This window comes from Python bivittatus, unplaced genomic scaffold (genome assembly GCF_059951505.1).
Source record: "Python bivittatus isolate LINGU-HERP-01145 unplaced genomic scaffold, Pbiv_v1 ctg000850_np1212, whole genome shotgun sequence".
Taxonomy (NCBI): Eukaryota; Metazoa; Chordata; class Lepidosauria; order Squamata; family Pythonidae; genus Python; species Python bivittatus.
In genome coordinates this window covers 20,749,005-20,770,749 of record NW_028277112.1, presented here as the reverse complement: position 1 = coordinate 20,770,749, position 21,745 = coordinate 20,749,005, and the positions used below count along the sequence as shown (strand labels likewise).

The 21,745-nt window shown below is 36.1% G+C and overlaps 1 protein-coding gene across 1 annotated transcript; it reads right to left on the bottom strand.

The window, feature by feature from the left end:
* Nucleotides 1-1,324: 1,324 nt before the first annotated feature.
* SLC25A46 (solute carrier family 25 member 46) lies at nucleotides 1,325-19,591 on the bottom strand. The gene is made up of 8 exons (XM_007436564.4): nucleotides 19,251-19,591; nucleotides 18,686-18,728; nucleotides 15,323-15,380; nucleotides 13,291-13,368; nucleotides 12,971-13,071; nucleotides 12,062-12,118; nucleotides 10,151-10,208; nucleotides 1,325-5,411 (listed from the first exon to the last, which is right to left on the bottom strand). The coding sequence occupies exons 1-8, from the start codon at nucleotides 19,486-19,488 to the stop codon at nucleotides 4,833-4,835; spliced, it is 1,212 nt and encodes a 403-aa protein (XP_007436626.1). The 5' UTR covers nucleotides 19,489-19,591; the 3' UTR covers nucleotides 1,325-4,832.
* Between the last annotated feature and the right edge of the window lie 2,154 nt (nucleotides 19,592-21,745).

Below are 21,745 nucleotides of genomic sequence, written 5' to 3'. Positions count from 1 at the left end.
GATAAACTTTTATAACCCCTCCAAAATAGAATGAACTCTATCCTACAGGGATGTAGGATGCTAGGATCTTGGAAAGAGGCTAATAGCATTAATATTAAAGAGGGACAAGATCTAACTTTAACAAAAAATTATAGACCAATATCATTATTGAATAAAGATTATAAGTTATTTACAATGTTCCTAGCAGATATACTAAAATTAATTCTACAAGTATTTATTCATGAAGATCAATGTGGATTTTTACCTAAAAACAATTAAAAGATAATGTCAGAACAGCACTGGACATTGTAGAATATTTGGAATAGCATAATGAAAAACAAGGTGCATTAATTTTTTTAGATGCAGAGCAAGCTTTTGACAACTTAAACTGGCCTTTTTTGTTTAAAGTTTTAGAAGGAATGAATTTTGGAGAGAATTTTATGAAATGGGTAAAATCGATTTATACTTCACAGAAAACACGAACTATTGTTAATGGAATTTAACAAAACCTTGTGGGATACAAAAGGGAACAAGACAAGACTGTCCATTATCCCTTTTATCTTGGTCCTTGAATTTTGAATTGAATCATGAGATGAGAGGGTAACGGGTGTAAAAATTAAAAAGGAGACTTAAAAGTTGAAAGCTTTTGCAAATAATTTGGTGTGGGTGTTAGAAGATCCCTTAAATGGGATTGAATTATTAATGAGAAAATTAAAAGAATTTGGTGCACTAGCTTGCTTTGAGATTATTAACCAGAAGACAAAGATGTTGACAAAATATATGTAGATATAAAATCAAACGGAATTGATGAACAAAACCGGTTTTAAGATTGAAAAAAGGGTAAAATGCTTGGGTGTTACTCTGACAAATATGAATTGTATGTTGTTTCAAAATAATTATGTTAAGACTTGGAATGAAATTAAAAAAGATATGTTAAGGTGGGAAAATTACAATTGTCATTGTAGGGAGAATTTCTGTGATTAAGATGAATCTTTTACCTAGAATGTTATTTATGTTTCAGACAATACTTGTTTTGAACTGGGTTCATTTAGTGTGAAAAGACCGAAGGAAGATATGATTGAAAATACCAGAAAATTGTCACACAGAAATCTGTTCTCTATCATGCCGGACAAGAGGATGTGGAATAATGGATTTAAGTTATAGGAAGGCAGATCCTGCTTAAATGTTAAATAAGATTTCCTAACAGTAAAGATTGTTAACAGCAGACCAACTACTCAAAGAGTGCAGGATAACCAGTGCTGGATAACCATTTTTGTATATGTTTTTATTTGGATTTCTTGTAGACAGCAGGGACTGAACTTGATGGGTTACAACCTATAGCTTTCAGAGTATGTGGTGCAGTCCCCCAAACTCTCTGAAAGTTCCATCAAATACTGATGCTTTTTTGTGACAAAAGGAAAAAAGCACACACACACACACACAAATAAACTACATTTGATCAAATAAGTATACCAAGTATGATCCTCAGATTTAAAAATATTGCAAACTATCTTTGCGCTAGCTTTATATTTATGAATAAGCATCAGTTTTACTAAGCATCAATAAGACTTCAGTACTTTAAATAAATAAAATTCTGATACATACTGAAACTTGCAGTTTCTCAGAGAAATGAAGTAAACATGATAGCATTTTTATATGTGGAATTGATATGGGTATCTTAAGGCTGAAATTCATATATCCCTAAGACTGAGCCAAAGGTAAATTTTTATTAATATTATTTTATGTAAAATAATATTAATATAAAATGTTGGGTCAGCCTGACAATCAGAAAAGAAAATAATCAAAATACTATATGAAGAATTTTAAAGATTTATTGTATCTAGCCAACAAAACTTGACGACATTGAAATAAAAAAGCCAGCAGTCGAGAAATATGCCACAGACTAGCATTTGGTAGAGTAATAAAGTCTTGGAAAAGATATTCAGGTGCAGGGATGTGTCTGTATCTACAAAGATCAGAACTGTGCAGACAATTCCCTGTGACACTGTATGGAACTTAAAGTTAGGCTTTGAAGGATAGAAAGTGTATTGATGCTTTCAAAATTTGATGATGGAGAAGTCTCCTGAAAATAGCCAAGAAAACAAACAGATGGATCATAGAACAGATCAATCCAGAGTTCTGACTTGAGGCACAAATAACTAATTTATAATATTTTGGACCTATTATTAAAAGAGTAGTAAAGTTATAGAAATCTACCATAAGATTCTTAACTTTCCTATTCTGGATATTTCTTTTTCCTTTGGTTTTTCAGCTGTTTGCACTAAGCCCACAGGGAATAATTATAGTAACAAGGAAGCCACATTTTGCAACAAATTTAACAAATTAACATTGCCTTAGAATATATTACTGCATTAAACGTTTCTTCATAGAACTAAGGATGGCATTTTTTATCTTATCATATAAAAATGTTCACTGCCAAGTGCCTTATGAGATGGTAATACTTTGATTCTCAGCATGTTTTAAAAGCTTTAAAAAAAAATTCTTCAAAGTATAACTAACTACTCTCCCAAAGCCCCCTTTTTTTGAGCATGGTAATATACTAAGGTTGACATAGAGCAGCTTAATATATTTTTTAAAAATCTGTGTACACCATTTCCACATTAATCTAATATGCCATACAGTTTGCTGCACAGGTAGCACATGCATCGACTGCATAATATGTAAAGTGGTACTTTATCACGCGCATAACCAAATATTTTTCCAATATGTCAAACAAAATTTACATCACTTTTTATTTAGATTTTCTCCAGGGATTCTGAGAAACAAATTCTGTAAATTGAGGGACCCAGCAGTTCATCACAGCACAACATTTTATAGCTTTATTAGAGCTTACAAAGTGCACAATTCCTTTAGGACTCCAGCATTCAACCTAGTAGAAGCATTATGAAAAGATTACATCTACAACATACATTGAAAAGCTGAAATATGTCACTATTACCCTCTTCTCAATTCATTTGTTTGGAACATTTATTTTATTTTGGCAAAACAGTTCAAATACAAGAGAAGTCGCCTGGTGTCTTCAATTCTCACACCAATTCTTTGATAACCACAAAAATTAATTAACAAGTTTAACCTCTTCCTCTGCAATTTCTTTTCAAAGGTAATTTGATGTGCTTCATAATTAATGAGTGTATTTAACAGATGTGCCCCATAAATAAGAACTTTGTACATAAATTCTGAAATATTAGTTTTCTAGATTCATAAAGATATACCTAGTCTTTTACAACACACTGATTGCTGAAAGAGACAGGAACTTTTCCAAAGGCTTTTTTTAAAGCATGCAAATGCATTGTAAAATACATCCTTCTACATTTTCCATTAGATCAAGCCTGGACACAGAAGCAAATAGACGTCTAATGGAATTAGGCTTTTTGAAACAAAATTGTGTCATTTTAAAAGGAAACATACTATGGACTGCAGTCCAGTGTTGCATATTATACTAACGGGTAAGAGAATTCTGCTCTACAGTAGCTATTTCTGAAAAACAATTAAACAAAGGTTTAAATACAATATAGGCTGAATTTGGTGGTCTTTATATTTGTGGTTGGGAAATATAAAGACCACCAAATTCAGCTAGATTTCTGGGATGAATTTCAATTTGATTCTTGGAAAAATATCAGCAATACTGAAAACAAGCTGTTTTTTTATAGACTAAAATTTGAAAACAGAGGTATGCAACAATTTCACATTCAACCTATTTGAATTCAAAATTCTGTTTTAGTGTGAAACAACTATCAAGTGCAAAGCAGGTTATTTTGATCACTTTTGAAGTGTTTCAAGTTTAAAACAGCACTGTTCTGAGTTTAAAACACTTGAAACACTTCCAGCCTGTTTCACATTTGAAATTGGGTATTTCAAATCAATAATGGCTTTAATTAAAGGCCATGATAATTGTGCAGAAGGACAATTATCAGTAAAACTTTCCTTGATATATATGAGTTATATTTATTTGGAATGTATTTACCTCAATTAAACTCAATTAACCTGCATTGGAAGTATTTTGATGCCATCTTAGGGAGACATCTTAGTAGTTACCTGACTTATGTCTACTTATGACAACCTTCTGAGACCTCATATTGTAGTGAGGCAGAATTCTAATATTGTATGAAGAATTCTAGTAGTGCCAACTATAACCAACATTCTTCTCAGCAGTCAAGTAGAAGAACTTCAACTGCATGACATTTTTCTTTTATGCAAGTAATAGAACAATTTTGGATTTTGTTTTTTTAGGGGCACCACATACTGTTTTATCAACAAAACGTTGGGGGAAAAAGTACACCTGTAACCCAACAAGAGTCCAGTGTGGAAAAATGCTGTTTACATTCATATTATTGATATTAGCAATATTGTTTACAGCAATTATGTGAAAAGTTCTTCAACAAAACTGACAAAGTTCATAGGTTTCTGAGTTTATTCCAAGATTGCCAAATTAAGTTCATATTAACGATCTTCAGTGCAGGTCCCTCTAAGAAGAGACAAGGCTTTAAAAATAACACAGCTTCTTTTTATATAGCTATTGTTTATTTCTAATAGTTATGCAGGAGAAATTGCCAGTGGAATTGTATCTACTACATATCATCACTCTGAAAATCATACTCTGGACAGATTTATAAAATGCCTTCTAATATTTTATTTACATTTCAATATTTTAAAAGCCTTGTGTTGACCCACACATTTCAGTTTCCTCTTACCATGGCCTGTGTAAAGGATATATGTTCCCCTATCTTTTTATTTATGAAGGAACCATTACTATATATTTTAATCCTTCAGATTTCAGTAATGTACCTATTTTTTGAAAATGTAGCCAATTAAATGGCCACATCCATTAGCTTTTAAGAAATGTTCTGAAGCAGTGTGGAGTAAAGAATTTTAGTAAGCTGTAATACGGCTACATGCAGTGTGTACTGTACAATAACAGCCCCAAACCCTTTGTAAAACCCCAATATTCCTTCTTCACGTTTTATGCTATTGATACAGTCTCTCATTCCTTCATACTGTGTATTGATGGGGAGAACTTCATATCCAAGGTCCGTATTGTCAATGATGGTGCGTGTCCCTTGAATATGAAGGCGATGCAAAACTGTCTCCAGTGGATAAAGCATAACATCTGCACAAAGGCTGGCGGCAAAGCTAGCAATGAGTTCAGGAAAATAAGCATCCAACATGCTTTGTACAGAATTAGAGTTCTCAGCTGGAAAGCTTGGGGAATTCTCTTTCTTTAGGAAGAAGAGGACCAGTTTCTGTACTGCAGAGCTGATTATGTAATGAAGGACTCCATGAAGAACTGTTGGAAAGGTCAATGCCAACAGAGGGAGCAGCCGCTTGCTATGGGGGACTCCAAAGCCCATTGCTCTGCCTATGCCCTCTTTCAGGCAATCCAAAATTCCAGGATTATCCCGAATGATTTCACTCTGTAAGAGAACACAGTATTTCAACTAAATACCTAGAATTTGTGATTGCTATGACAACTAGTTTAAACTTATTCAGAAAAATCAACTTCTATGGAATCTATTAGACTTCAGACCTATAGGATTTCAGGTTGAACAGGCTTTGATTTAAATATTATACCAAATGGCTGCTCTATAGTTTGTGAAATTATTTTTTAAAAGTTCTTTTCAAACAGGGGTGGGCTACACCGTCCTTGGGTGATTATGATTTTTATTTTTAATTATTTTACTATGCTTCAGGTATTTCAAGCTTAGTACGTAGACTAATTAGATGCCTCTTTGGGACAAAACAAAATGGATAATTTTCTTTTTGATTCTCATACTGTGACATGCAATTCAGTGGCCTTATCCAATAGCAAACCGGCAGTGCTACATGGCTTACTCAAATGATCTTTTGTATAACTAATGCAAATTAGTAGATATTGTAGCGTGAAACTACTTTCTTGGATGTGCCTTGATTAATGTTCCTAATGCTATTAGTTCCAGGAAAACATGCAGTTCAGTCAATAAGATTTCAAAATATATTATCCAGATGAAAGTGGATATGTAGAGGTGGATAAAGATATTCTTAAATCTGTGGGGAAGAATTAATGTGGTAAAAATGAATTTTGCATCAAATTAATATATATATATATAGAGACAGAGAAAGAGAGAGAAAGAGAGCATAACATCCATGTTGATTTCACTTAAATATTTTAAACTGATAATAGTTAAATTTTTACTGAAGAAAAAATACTCAGGATCTCCTTGTTAAAGTTATGTCTTTTTTATGATAATGGTAGGTTTAATTTTCCCAAGTTTAAACAATATAATTGGGGCTATTTGTTAACTTCAATCATGTACTGTAATGGAAACAATATTGTACATATACCATTATGGGCTCAGCTTGAGAGTTATTATTTAGTGCCCTTGCAATTTTGGCAAGTTCTTGTTTCTAATTATAGGAAAAATTAAGTTATTTTTCCAGAACTGAAAGTAGTGCCTTAATGGGAAGAAAATTTAAAATGGATTTTTCCTCTCTAATGAGGAAATTGATCTTTGGAGTAATTCATATTTAGAAATGCCTGGTAATACATTTTGTTGGAAAATAATGGAATTATTACTCTCAATAACTATTTAGCAAAGATACTTTTAAGTACCTCTGGATTTAATAAAAGGAAAACAATTTACTTAGAATTGCCTCAATACTTACACCTCATCTGAAGCTCTAGAAACACTGCATATGTTGGAGAAGACTTCCACTGAATCTAAATCTACACATTTTGAAAAATAAAAAAATATGTAGAAACTTTGGTATTTGTATTATGGGCATGTCCACTTGTAATTCCTTATGGTTAGACATTACTGTGGTGAATTATATTCTTTGAAGGCAATTAAAGGTTAAAGATAGTAATGCTTTGTTATATTAAAAAAATCTGGAATTTTTCAAACTACAAAGGACATTGTATATAGAGAGTTTGGACTGTTGAGAAAAGGGTTGTTGTGGAAGAATGCTTGTGTCCAAGATTCTGAATGTTGGCTTTCTTAACTCTCAGCCTTTCAATCAGCTTTGTACTGAAGGGCAGGAAAGACCAAACAATATAATTCCATATGGTCTAAGATTAAACATTAAATACTTTTTATTTAAAAATATGGAAGAAAGTTACATATTTTAATAGTCCTATAGATAGACTGATATTGTTTAAATTGGCACATATATCATTACATGTGGTTTAGGTGGATTTTTTTTTTAGTTTTGTTTAGTTACTTATAGAGGTTTTTTTAAAATTTATTTTCCTATTTCCTAAGGGTTTTTTTCTCTGTTTTTTCTTCTTCTTCTGTAAATAGTTTAGTATAGGGTTTTTACTATTCTTTTTAAAAAAATTTCCTCTTCACTATATAGCTTTTTAAAAAGAGCAGTTGGGTCTGTTTTTTAAACTAAATATTTTTATACAATAGTAATATAGTTATATTGTTATTTATATATAATACTACAAATTACTAAAGTTTTTTTTTTAAAAGAAACATTAATTGTAATGTGTTTGAAGTTTATCACCTGTACATTATGAACGGCATACTTGAATGCCTGGCTTACCTTCCAGTCTTATGTTCACTTTATCTATATTATCTTCTGTAACTGATCCATGTGAATTATATGACATTTGGTCAATTCTTTGGTGACTTACACTTTACAGACTATGGTGGAGCTTCAACCCTTATTTTTCAATTCAAACGGTATCTACCAAAAAGGACATTCTAGAAGTAGTACAAGGGATGAGATATAGCTTGAAAACTTGTAGATGATTAAAGAACACACTCAGTATTCGCCAGCTTTATTTTTTAATCTAAGATCAAGATCCCTGGAATTCTCTAACTCCATGCATCCAGTGAGAAACTGGACATTTCTCAAACAGCATTGCAGTAATCCACAAGACAGATAATTTTTAACTAAATGGAGCTTCTTATACAGTTTTACATATTTGTTCCATAGAACATATGGAACAAATTGAGGTTGTGGCCTTTGTTGATAATAATAATTTATTAGAATACAAAATACCATTTCACGCTTCTTAGTAAGACTATTTTTGCTTAGTGTTATTCAGCAGAAATCATGAAAGGAACAACTAATATGCAATTCAAAAATTCTAAATCACAATTCTGCTGGTATGTGAATAAATAATTTTCAAAATATCAAAGGCTCAGCTTCACAGACTATTTCACACACATGAGGACTGGAACATACATTTCTTCTACAACTATTATACTTCCAATCCAGATAAAAATAAAACTCCTAAAGCGACAAGGGTGCCACCAAGTGGTTTGGAATTATAAACATGTTGACAAGCAATAAACAGGAAGGAAACTATTTGCTGAAAAGTTTAGCTCAATATAGTTAATGTTTTTCCATATTAAGATTCAATTAAGTGAGTTAAAGAAATTGAATCAGCCCTTGAAAGACAGAAATTATTTTATTCTATAAAAAACAAGTATATGAAACCTGATCTTGAGGTGCATCTAATAATTTTGGAAACAACAACTCTTTTCCTTCAGAGGCTGTACAGGTAGTCCTAGCTTAACAATTACAACTGGGACTGGAATCTCAATTGTTGACTGAAACAGTTGCTAAGCAAAATGCCCACGTGACTGCTTTGCTCAATGACTACAATCCAGCCACTCCCCAATTGCGATCATTAAGTGACCTCCTGGACTGTTAAGCAGATGGAGCCAAAGGGCTGCCTGCTAGAGCTCCGCTCAGACCTGAAACCTTCCTGGCAGGCAGCCCTTTGGCTCTCAAACACTCCTACAGCCCATCAAGGGGTTTCGAAACCCTCCCCTCTGTGCATGGAAGAGAAATCCTTTGTGGGGCTGCAAGAATGGAGCTGAAAACTTCAGGATTTGAGCTCTGTTCCTGCATCCCCATGAAGGGTTTCCCCTCCTCTCTGTGCATGGAGGAGAAATCCTTCTGGGGGCTGCAGGAATGGAGCTCAAATCCTGAAGATTTCAGCTTCATTCCTGCAGTCTGCAGAAGGATTTCAGCTCTCCTCTGTCCCCTCTGCCTGCAACCTTCTCTGCAAATGGTGATCACATGATTGTGGGGCACTTGACAACTGGTCATAAATGAGAGCCGGTTGCCAAGCACCCGAAATGTGGCCATGTGACCACAGGCGTGGGGGGATGTGACGTTTTACGATGGCTGTTGTAACTTCAAACCATCGTTAAATGAACGGTTGTTAAATGAGGACTACCTGTACATATAAGACAGAATATAAAAGCTCAGACCAAACGTTAAGATACTTTCAACTCTGATTCCCCCAGAGTTATGGGTAGTCTTTGCTTAATTACCACAATTGGGACTGGAATTTAGGTCTCTAAGCAACGCAGTTGTTAAGTGAGATGTCACGTCTCCTCTTCTTTTAGTGACTGCAATTCCAGCACCCCCAGCTGCTGTCGTTAAGTGAGAATCACAGGTCATTAGGTGACACAATTTCCTGCTGACTTCCCACAATCAAGTCAGTGGGGAAGTCAGCAGGAAGGTGCAAGCCTCAGGCACAGTGGGGAAGCCTCTCCACTCTGGAGCTAGAAATCCTGCTTGGATTTCAACATGGGGCATCTCTGGGGGCTGTCTGAAAAAGCTCTGTGCCGAAATCTCTGGGGGCTGTCTGAAAAAGCTCTATACTGACATCCAAGCATGATTTTGCCACGGGGCGTTTTCAGCTAGCCCCCAGAGCCAAGAGGACTCCCTCTCATCTCTGGGGATTGGTTAAAAGAGCTCCATCCTGAAATCCAAGCAGGATTTTGCCACAGGGTGTTTTCAGTCAGCCCTCAGAGAGGGAATCCTCTTAGCAGGTGGCAGTGGCTTACAATCTTCCCTGCCAGCTTCCCCATTGACTTTCTGGGGAAGCCAGCAGGGAAGATTGCAAATAGAGATTACATGATCACGGGGCACTTGGCAACTGGTCGTAAGTGTGAACTGATTGCCAAGGGCCCAGATTGCGATCATGTGACCGCAGGGGCACTGCAACAGCTGTAACTTCAGGCATCGGTCATAAGTCCCTTCATTCAGCACTGTAAGTTTGAACGGTTGCTGTAAATTTGAACGGTTGCTGAACAAATGGTTGTTAAGTGAGGAGTAGCTATATAGAAAATAGCATGATATATATATATATATATATATATATATATATATATATATAAAAAAATTAAATCAAAAAATCAAAACTTACTTGCACAGTTTCAATCAGACTTGCTGAGTAAAAAGGCATTGCTATCACACAAGTCAACCTAGAAGAATAAATACAGTTACTATTTTGATAATCAAAACTGTTATTTGCTAAAATCCAATCACATATTTTAATTTCAAACATACCACTCAAGAATTAGCTTAAGATAAGTCTTTATGATTTAATCTATTTTAGTCATACAGGTAGTCCTCAGGTTACGATCGCAACTGGGACTGGAATTTCCATTGCTAAGCGATGTGGTCTACAACGCGATGTCATATGACTGTGTCACTTAGCAATGGGAATTCTGGCAGTCTGGTTGCCATCATTAAGTGAGGACTGTGAGAGTCGTTAAGCAAGGACTCACGTGATCGCAGGTTCTGACTTCCTGCCAGCTTTCTCATTGACTTTGCTTGTGGGAAGCCAGTAGGGAACATCGGAAATTGCAATCATTGACTGTGGCTTGCTGCAATGTCATAATTGCAAGCTGGGTGCAAAGCAACTGTATTGCAATCATGGGACCATGGGGATGCTGTCATGGCTGGAACTCCAAGGACTGGTTGTAAGTATCATTTGTTCAGCGCTGTTGTAACTTTGAACTGTTGCTGAATGAATGGTCATAACCTGAGGACTACCTATATTTAACTTGAATTGACTAAGATATAAATATTTTGGATCAGCTTTTGGGTGGGGTTAAGCAAGGACTCACGTGATCGCAGGTTCTGACTTCCTGCCAGCTTTCTCATTGACTTTGCTGGTTGGGCAGGAGGTACGAGGGACACATGGAGGGGATCAGGGAGGTGTCCAAGGGAGGCACAGCAAGGCTTGGTGAAGGTGCACGAGGGTGGTGCAGTGAGGCTCATGGAGGGTATGCGAGGGTGGTGCGGCAAGGGTTGTGGAGGGTGCACAAAGGTGTGAAGGCTGCAAGAGGATACAAGGAAGGTGTGGCAAGGGTTGGGGAGGGTGTGCAAGGATGCAAGGGAGGCACGGTGAAGTTTGGGGAGGGTGTGAGGGAGGTGCAGTGAAGGTTGGGGAGGGTGTGTGAGAGTATGTGAGGGAGGCACGGCAAGGCTCGGGGAGGTTGCATGGTGCGCGAGTGGCTGACACAGCGTGAGCACAGATGGGCTGGGGGAGGGGGCATGGGTGGAGTAGACTCCCCAGCAACTTGCGACCTTCCCTACTGGCTTCCCCACCAACTTTCTGGGGAGGCCGGCAGGGAAGGTTGCGAATGGCAATCATGTGATCACGGGGCGCTGCAGCTAGTTGTTAAGTGTGAGTTGGTTGCCAAACACCCAGATTGCGATCATGTGACTATGGGGGTATTGGGATGGTTGGAACTCCCAGGACCAGTTGTAACCACTATTTGTTCAGTGCTGTTGTAACTTCGAATGGTCGCTGAAGGAATGGTCCTAAGTCAAGGACTACTTGTATCTATATTTCTTCAAAACCATTGTATATCATTTTATGAATGCTGCTTAAATTCATTAACAGGTAGGAGTAGAAAGTAATAAGAATGCATCCTCAGTTTTGTCAGCCATGTTGCATTTGTGTATTTGTGCAATCTATTCAAGTGAACCATCAGAATAAAATGGAAAACAAATTTTGGTATTAAAAATACTAAAATCTGAAAGTCTCAAGAAAGTTTTTCACAAATTGGCACACTCCCAGTGTTGGATTACCTTTCAGAATTTTCAGTCAGAATGGTATTTTGCTGTAGCTGGGAATTCTGGAATTGGTAGTCCAACAAATACAGAGTATCCTGCTCAATTTGATGTTGTTATTCTACAACAAAGAGAGTCTTGTTATGCTTACCATTCATCTTTTGATTTGCCTGACTCATTATTAATGTCAAAGTATGTAAAAGCAAGCATCTTTACCAATAAAAACTAGAATAACCTTGACAACCACACATACCCTTTCAGCGTAAGATGTCCTCCTATTTGCCTGGGATTCCATTTGTACGCAAGTTCTCTGAAAAATTTTTTAAAAATCACCCATTCATGCAGCAATTAGAATATACACCAAATCATTCAAAGATATACACCAGTCATTACTTTACACTTACTGTAAGGAGTCACATATAATCTATAGCAAACCTGGAGAAGTATCAGTACCCATGGAACTCTAAATAAACTGGGGTGTTATAAACACTGCAGTGTTACCAGCAGATTGGGTTTTGTATGAAGGGTATAAAAGCTCTTGTAATATAAAAAATAAATAAAGATATTGGGTAAAATGTAAACATTTACCTTATGTTTTGTTTTAGTTATTAATATTTATTGGACATTTGCATAATTTCATTATTGACATTAAAATTGAAGAAAAATTAAGATACATTTATGTTAAAAATAATACAGAACTGGTAATGGATGTAAAGATGCATAATGAAGACATTATACAAAGCTCTGAAAGGATAGGAAAAGGTGTGTATTCACTGATATCTTGTGGAGCAGAAAATCTTATTAGCTGGTAACTTTGTATAACAAAGACTACCCTACTTCCTAGAGTTCCTACTGATACAATTTCAGTATGTATCATTATTATTTTACAATACATCTGAATATATGATAGATACAATGCTATGTTCATATTAAATGTTAAATCAGATTTCCTAAAAACTCTGGCTTATCCAAGAATGTGAGCACGCTACTTTGCACTGCTCAATAGATTCAAATCCAGACAGCTTCATTCATGATTCTCATCATGAAACAATTAATAGAGTGGCCTACATTTTTAGTCAATTCAAGCAAAAAAATCTCCCACACATATTAAAAACAATTATTAATGTTTTATTTAACACAATGAAACAGAAAATGATTATACCTTGGCAAGGGCGTGAATTCACTGATGATGCCTTCTGCTCCAAGGGCTATGCCCTGAACGATGAAAGTGCTCCCCATTCCTTTCCAAAGAGCTCTGGGGCCCTGAAATTTAAGTTATAACTTGTTCACTATTGGATGTATTGAAAAGGCCAATGTTACCAAATAGTAACTTCTATGTATATTGTCACTTATACTATTACAGCATATGAAAAAAGTCACATTGAAAGCAGTGCATAAATAGTAAAAATTATATTGTTCTTTAAAAACATGTAAGCTAAAGTATTTCTTATAAATAAATGTCAATTGACATTAAATACTAACCTGGGTTTTATTGATGCTATACATAATGTTGATGATTGTAAATGGAGTTAGGTGATAATTCTTGGCATGATAATTAACCTGAAAATATAAATATACAGAATTATAAAAATGGGCAGTCTTAAATTCATATATTATAATCTATAATTTGAGATTTATTGATGTGGTTCATACATAATGCTAAATCATTATTGCTTAATATTTTGTGTAGACTGCAACTGTTTGGTTAATAAGTCATGATTACAAATCTTTAATGTTGCATGTGAACTGGATCCACTGGATCCCTAGATGCAATAAATGTTATATGAATACTTTCACATGTTAAAAAAATCTAATCAAATCCCACATATTAGTGACAGTAAATTCAAAACAAATGTTAAAGAAATGGTCCAATCATATTTATATTCATCACATTTCATGGTGTTTACTTCAGGGAGTTATATTAGGACCACTGTTTTAGGAGAGCTAAAAATACTATCAGAGAAGGGACTACCTGAACAATTTAATTTGGATAAGAATATCTAGAAAATCTGCAGGAAAAGCATTTACTCACACAGGACATGGAAACGGAAAGGCTTCAGACACAAGAAAGCTAACTTGATATGGTCATGAATGTAACTTATTTTATAACTCTGACCCCGGTATCTAGTGGCACTGTATCAAATAAAAACAGAGCAAGGACGAACCTTCAAATAGGGTATAAATATCCTTATATGATTCTTAAACAGGCATATCCCTGGAATGTGACAGGGAAATTGTTAAAGAAGTCACTGCACTGATATTCCATATTAGAAATTGCAGTTTTTGGATCCAAAGAGTGCAAAAGTGGCATGAGCACCTTTGTTTTATCTGTCTTTCCTGGTTTTGCATAGTAGCAGCACAGATTCTAGAAATTACATGGTTAAAAAGACATCAAGGAGGTAGAAATAGGTATGACCATACGTCACTGCCTCCTTAACACCTTCTTAATGAAAACATGGACTTTTCTGAGTCATTATGGCTACCAAGCAAGACCGGGAAAAGGCATAAGCCCCTTTAGGGATTCACCAACAGGTACAGCAAGGGGGCTCACAATGGATCTAAAACGGCTTTGCCTCCTTCAGATTCAAGTACTGCACACCTATCTTCAAAATATTAGAAGGAGAATTTGTAGGGATTTGCAAATCTTTCAGAAGAGGTGCTTTAGAACATGGGGGAGCACATATGAAGTTTCTTTTTTCAAATCAATGAAGCTCCTGTTGTTTTTTTCCAGGCTTCTGCTGTTGCTTTGGAGGCTGTTCTGAGATGTCTCCATATGTGTACGTGTACAAAGCAAAGCAGGTAAACATGCATCACATATGGAAACAACTGGCAACAGCTTATGAAGCAATCTTATGAGACTGTAAAGTTATAAGTGCTGCATTGATTCAGAGAAGAGGTTCTTATGTGCTCCCAGAGATCGCAAAACACTTCTTTCAAAAGATTTGTACAGCTTGAATGAATTTCCTTAAGTGATTTACCTCAAGATTGCCTACACTGATAAGGGTTTCAACAATTTCATAATTTGGGAGAAAATCGGGTGTTATCTCAACATCTACTTATTAATATATACAGTATCAAACCTGAGACCTGAATTATTAAATAAATTTTAGACTAACAATATAAAAGGTGAACTTAAGCTGAAGCTACTTCAGCTATCTGAAATGACCAATTCAGTTCTATTTTACTATGTAGTTCAGACAGAGCAGTAAAACAATTTGTTTACAAGCTTTGATATAGAAATGTGTGAGTTATTTGGCTGTATGAATGCTGTGCCAGGCTAAATTAACTTCATAATCTTTTGATACTATTCTTACTTGTTTTGTGTTTTACAAAAGAAAGAAATACATTTTTAGTATCAGAAAAAGTTATAAAAATAGAATACTATGAGTTTAAAACCCTAGGAAATCCTAAGTATGCATGGAATCTGCTGAACTAATAACCTAACCACAACAGAGAAACACAAAACAAATATTTGAATAAATAGCAATTGCCCACAATAGCCCAAAGAATTTACCTGGCATTGCCGCCGCAAAACGACGCAAGGATGAGCCAGCACATTTTCTGTGAATAAACTTCAGAGAAACAATTATTTTAAATGCTCAACTTTTGTTAGAGCATTGCATACTCCATTTTATATAATTGTGAGGTCTAGGAAATTAAGATTTATAGAACACATAGAGAACTCTCAATAAGCTTCATATACATCTACCTTCTACAAAAATCTATGCTGTATGCTGAACTATAGCTTCCAGTACACTTTTACGAGAAATACAAAGAATCTGTTCTAATGTGGAAACTTGCTAAGTTGAGTCATTCTGCTTCTACAAAACATCAAGTTGAGGGTAATCTGACTTGATTAGTATGTTTCTAGTCTTCAGTGAATGCGCTGCATATGTTCAGAAGCCCCACTTACTGATTAGATCAAAACCAAGCAACCACTCTGCTGATTAGAAGATGGGTGCTGTTTTGTTTTGAAGTAGTGTTTGGAGTTCTGATGAAGCAAAGCACCTCTTCAAAAATATGAACAGCTCTAATAGGCAACCTATGTATTCCTGATATAGCTTCCACAATCTTTTTCTACTTGACATTTGGAAGGATCCATGTTGTTCATCCCTGCTGAAAAACACAGATAGGCCACTATAACATCTAGGTAGCCCCGCAATACAAAAATAGAGAGGAAAAAAAAATCCACAAAACCCAGCAAAATTAAGTATTTAAACAAATACTTAATATAGACAGGTACTAGACAAGTTTGATAACTGTAGATACAGCTGAGCTCTAGAAATGGTAAAATGTGGAATACTTGTTTTCCATTCAGTTTACATGAGCTATGCAATCCATTTATACACAAAAAAATAAACAAATCAGCAGATCACATTAAACAGCCAGACAGGAATTACTGTACATTATGACCCGTGCCCAAGACTTCATTCAGCCCTGCCACAAGCAAGAAGCAAGAACTATGGATGGTTCGACTACTTGTGTGAGAATGCCTTGCCCACTAAGAAGGAAAGCATACTGCACTATTGGCACAGGTTGCTAGGCAGCACACTTCTAAGGGGAGGGGTTATTCTCCCCTATGGTTACTATGGAACCTTCAAAAAGCAGCAGTTAAAAACCACCACAGTGGCCAATTGGCAAAGCCCATCCTAACAGATTTTTTTTTTTTAAGGGAAGTGGAGGAAACAAGCAATTTGTGTGCTTTCTCATCAGAAATGAATCTGACAGTTATACTGTTTTTTGCATGTCCAGTTTGACCTACTCAACGCATAAAAATTTCTCATATAGTGAAAATCCCCTCCAGCAACTTCTATACCAAATAGAATTAGGAAACAGAGTTTATATGCACCTAGATGAAGTTAAAATGCATTGCATCTTTAAACTTTGTTTCTAATTAGCTACTTTATTCCTACTTATATACTGTAATGATATTATTCAAAATTCTGCTCTAGGTAGAATGACATTACTGAAGAAAATACACATATATACTATTAAAATTTCTTTTTATGATTCATAGGGCCGCAGCTTTCTGGTTCACTGAGGAACTTTAAGCATCTGCAAGGACAATATGAATAGCAGAGCATGACAACTAAGTTTATTTACAGGCCAACAAGATGGTTTTAACAGGAATAAATGTTCCTGCTGCTATTGCTTCTGCAAAATTATGTAGTTAGTTAACTGCAGTATTTATTAATGATGGATATAACCAGCAGTTTCTGGTATGATAAATTGTTGCTTTTTAAATTGTTGTATTTTTGATGTTTTCAGCTGGTTGTTACCTAAGTAGGATCAGCTATAGAAATTGAATAAATATTGCGCTCATCCAAATTGGGATGCATTTATAAACCCAAGATTTCCAAAACATTGCTGGGATGTGTTTACTAGTTTCTTTGGTTGTGAAATACCTCTAGTATTGAGCATAATACTCCACATGAATAAGCATTTTAATTTATATTCAGAAGCAACCATAGATAAGACTTATGCCAACTGCATTCTAGTTGTTGCTTTTCATAGTCTTATATCTCCAGCAAGACAAGAATATGGCAGTGTCATAGACAATACTTTGGGACAATAATTTGTTCCAATTTGCTCTATAATATTGAAACCAAAGTTTCAGTAGACAAGCCAGACATGTTAAATGGAAATTATCTAAGAACATTTAGAAATTCCTTGAATTCCATAAGTCTCCTGAGATTTTAGAAAATAGTCTGAGGATGACAATGAGGCCATGAAAAGTACAACTAATTTCAGACCTCCAGCCTTATACTTAGTTCAAAACAACAGGCTGAATGCATTGGAATAATGACATATTGAAAGGGCTCAATGGGTCTTTTAGCAGTCGTGAATTCCTGAGATTATAGTGGATATAGGTGTAAAAGGTTAAAAATTTATATAAAGAAATGAGATATGGAAGTCATCCATAACTTCTGTCTTAAAAGTTTGTTTTATATCACACCAAAAGCCAACTCATGGGAAAGGTACAGCAACAGAATCTTCAAAACATTTATTTGGCTCCATATCAAGTATAAACACTCTGAAGGAATTTGTGTAAAATTTCTGAAGGAAATTGGATTCTTATAGACAATAGCAATTTCTTTTCCTGTCCCTTCAGCTTACACTGGAAATGCACTATATGCCAGATGGACCAAGAGCAGAACCCCTTTATTCAGTTCATCCATTTTCATCTTGTTGACAAACTGGATTTAAAATGTTAATAAGATTTCAAAACTGGAAAAGCCTAGACTTTCAACTTGGATACACATCCCATCCTGGCAAGTTTGTTGCAATTAAGTGGCCCTTTGTCCAGATTAGTTAATGATTCTTTCCAAAGGGATGAGCTTCTTTCAGTCTGAGCACTTTTTTTGCAAATTTATCATTCCAAATTTTCACTGTCTAGGTTGAGCCTAACTTGAAGAACTGTTTGTTCAGATTCTCAGAACTTAAATACAATTTCCTTCCAGGTGAGTAATTTTTTCTGGTGTAGCTAGCGTTAATATCAATAGCAAAGAACTAGAGATTTTATGATAGTTGCTCTGACATTATGGATCTTTCTATCAGTACACATTATTTCTTTGCTTTCTTTTAATAAGGGCTAGCAAGGCCTCCTTTACTAGCTTTTAGCTGAAAATTTTTCATAAGTGACTGCTAGAGTTTTTTTAGTTATCCTTTGCTTATCTGTATTTTTTATTTACTTACGTTTGAACTATTTTAAACAACTGACATTTTATAACTATTTTAATGGAGTTAGTTATGGAAGTACAACAATAACAATATGACAGTATTACATTTCTGAGTCACACAGTGGGCATGAATTTTGGGGAAAAAAAAGTGTTTTTGCATTAAAAAAATGCTATTAATGAAAGATTAGACCTCTTACCTTGCCAAGCCAATCCCAAAGCCTGCAAACCGATTCAACTGTTCTAAGAGACAGATAACCACATATTTATTTTAAGCTAGAAAGTGAGCAACACATTTCAGTATAGAAATTCTTATTATTCACTTACTATTACTATTCAATTATATGGTAAATCCAAGAATTTTAACATGTTATGCATATTCATTAACTGCAGAAATATACAGTGTTTCCAAATACATTAAAGCAATACCTAATTTCCTTATATCTCTTAAACAATATATTCTATTCCAAGAATAACACTGTTTTTTTGGAAGTGCCTAGCATATGCTGCTCAAGCGATAAGGTGCTTCTAAAGAGACACACCCAGAAACATGAATTACAGAGAAAGCGTTGGACAGCATTCAAAGGAAGCACTGGCAAAAAATGGGCTAGCGCACTGCTTCCGGTCGCCTTTACAAGCGGACCTGGCCAATTAGGACTGTAAAGCAGACATGCCCGACGCACCCGAGCACCTGCTGCCTAAGGGCGGAGGCCAGGCTCCTCATCTCCGCGTGCCACTCCCGTACTCGCGATTTGCTTTACGCACCGGAGTTGGTGCCAGCACCTCCTAGGTACGGGTCCTCGTTGAGCCCAGCCGCCACCAAAGGTGTGCCTGCAGCGAACTGCGGCGTCTTTTCACCCCAATGGAGATTGCGGCTGCCAGGAATGTCAGGCGGGGTAGTGACCCAGTGGCCTAGGTCCGGCTTGGCCGCGAAGCCTCCGGACTCCTCTCGGGCGCTCCGGTAACCCAGCCCGTCGAAGCCCTCGGGGCGCCGCGGATGCATTGGGCAGCGAAAGCAAGTAGAACCGGGGAAAACAAGCAAGAGACAGCAACCGGGAAGAGTCGAGCACGGCGACTCCTACTTTCTACTCTTCGCTTCCGGGTGTCAACCGGAAGCAAACCCCATTAGCCTGACGGACAACCTGGCCTAGCCTAGCTAGGGGCGGGGTTTAATTTGAGCTCGCTGATGTTAGGAAACTGAAGGGGGTTGGTTAGGACTGGGATGGGGGTCTCCCAGCAATTAGGTTTTGTAGGCTACAGTGGAGGTATAAAACCACTCAGAACACATGGCAAAGCACTTCTGTAGTGCTGCCAAGAAAATCTTTGTGTGTTTGCGCGTGCGTGAATGATAGTGCTCATTGTTCCTCATCAGTTCCCGTTTTTCATTTTTAAATGTTTCTTATATTATTACATTGCATTATGAAGAGGTTCGAAGCAATGAATAGAGAGCTCTAGGATTGTAACACAGCTGAAAATGAATATTGGCGTATCAACATCCAAACAAAATACATTGGCAAAATGTTGAGTTTTTTTATCATGTTTTATTTTATGTGAAGTATGTATTGAATTTCTCTGAATTTGCAAGGAGATAAGCAAACTGACAACAGAGTCTAGTGATGCTCCCATAACATTTTCCAGTGTTTAACACAGCAGGTCAAGAACAATTTATAACAATACTGCAGTGCTGTAAATTTAGTATTCTTTTATTACTGTTTGATGATTAGGCTGCACTGTAGCATAACACAATTCTGCAGTGTAATCTGTTTTAGTAATTGGGTCTGTTTGGGGGTTACAAATAAATATCCATGCTACAAAACTGATTTTAGTTTATAGCAAAGCTGAGTTAAAGTTTTTCTATAATACTTTCCCAAGTCCAGCACTCAGTTGCAATAGTTTGCCTTATCCAGCCCTTATTAATCCATGCTTTGCTTAATGGTGGTTATTGACACAATTTGCTGAGTATAAGCAACACCAGAAAGCCAGAGTGTAGCAGTGGTTAAGATTTTGGGGTAGGAATGGGGAGTAGGAGTAGGAATAAGCATCCATAGAGGCTGATTGGGTGCCTTTCTCAGCCCAACCTATTTCACATGGTTGTTTGGAAGAAAAATTGGAGGAGGAAGTGTATTTATTATAAATCAAATAGGCCATCTTTTACAAATTACAACAATATGCTAAGGCACAAGAACATCACACGATGAGTTAGCATACTATGAGTCTAGTTAAAGACTCACTTATGTGCATGTGTTGTACCCATACAGAAAGGGCAAACCACACAACATACTATCTGAAATAGAATAGGAGCTCCTTGTTTTGCTGCTGTCTTTTGCTTCTGGATAGACACTTGTACTAAAGCTCTGAGTTTCTTCATTGATTTGTATGGATTGCTCTCAATTCTGTCCTATGGGAAAGGAGAAATAAGAATAAAGAGAAAAAAATATATTGAAACTTCTTCTGTCTGTAAATTTATGGTTGAAGGATAACTATTTGTAATATTAAAACAGACGGGGATATTTCAATTGGTACAGTAGTTTTATGTTAGGATTATTACTTCCACTCAGAGGACTTTTCCTACCAATCAAAATGATTATAAAGTTGCATATCATATATGATATATATATGTGCTATATGTACTACTACTGATTTTTGAGATCTGGTAACCATAAAAAATCTTAAGATGAGAGAAATCCAATAAACTTTCTGGGTAACATTTGGCTACTTTGGAGGAACTCCATCTTTGTCTAATTTTAAAGGGAAAAAACCCCCCATCCCTATCCATTGCCGCCAAATGAATGTGCAGACATTTGAGTTCCCAAGAAGTTTTCAGATAAATAGTACAAAAAAGGGCTCAGGGAAGAAGCAGGCAAAAGCAAGATATTTCAGCCAACAGGTCTAGCCAACTACCAGAACTGAATTTGTGGACCAAATGAATAGTTAATATTGCTCATTTATCCAGGGGCAAAAAAGAAATAGGTTCATACCAGTTCTGAATCATAAAGGCCTCTATTTTAGATTCAGCTCCCTTATTTATTTATTGGAGGGAGGGGGTTGCATTTACTGTATTTAAAATATTTCTATTGCCAGGAGACCGACATCCTCCGGCTCCTTCCGGGTATATCGCCTTGAGTTCGCAAAGAATGACCAGATAAAATGCAGTGTAAGGAAGGAAAGAAGAAAGAAACCACACTTGTCATTAAAATAATCCTGATGTCGATCCCCGCTATACTCAGCTCCCGTTTACAGCAATGACTTACGTAAAACGC

Coding starts and splice junctions, on each gene's coding strand:
- SLC25A46 (XM_007436564.4), bottom strand. CDS start 19,488: ATGCATCCGCGGCGCCCCGAGGGCTTCGACGGGCTGGGTTACCGGAGC. Junction 18,729..19,250: donor AGGTGCTGGCACCAACTCCG/GTGCGTAAAGCA, acceptor TCTGTCTCTTAG/AACAGTTGAATCGGTTTGCA. Junction 15,381..18,685: donor TTTGGGATTGGCTTGGCAAG/GTAAGAGGTCTA, acceptor GTTTCTCTGAAG/TTTATTCACAGAAAATGTGC.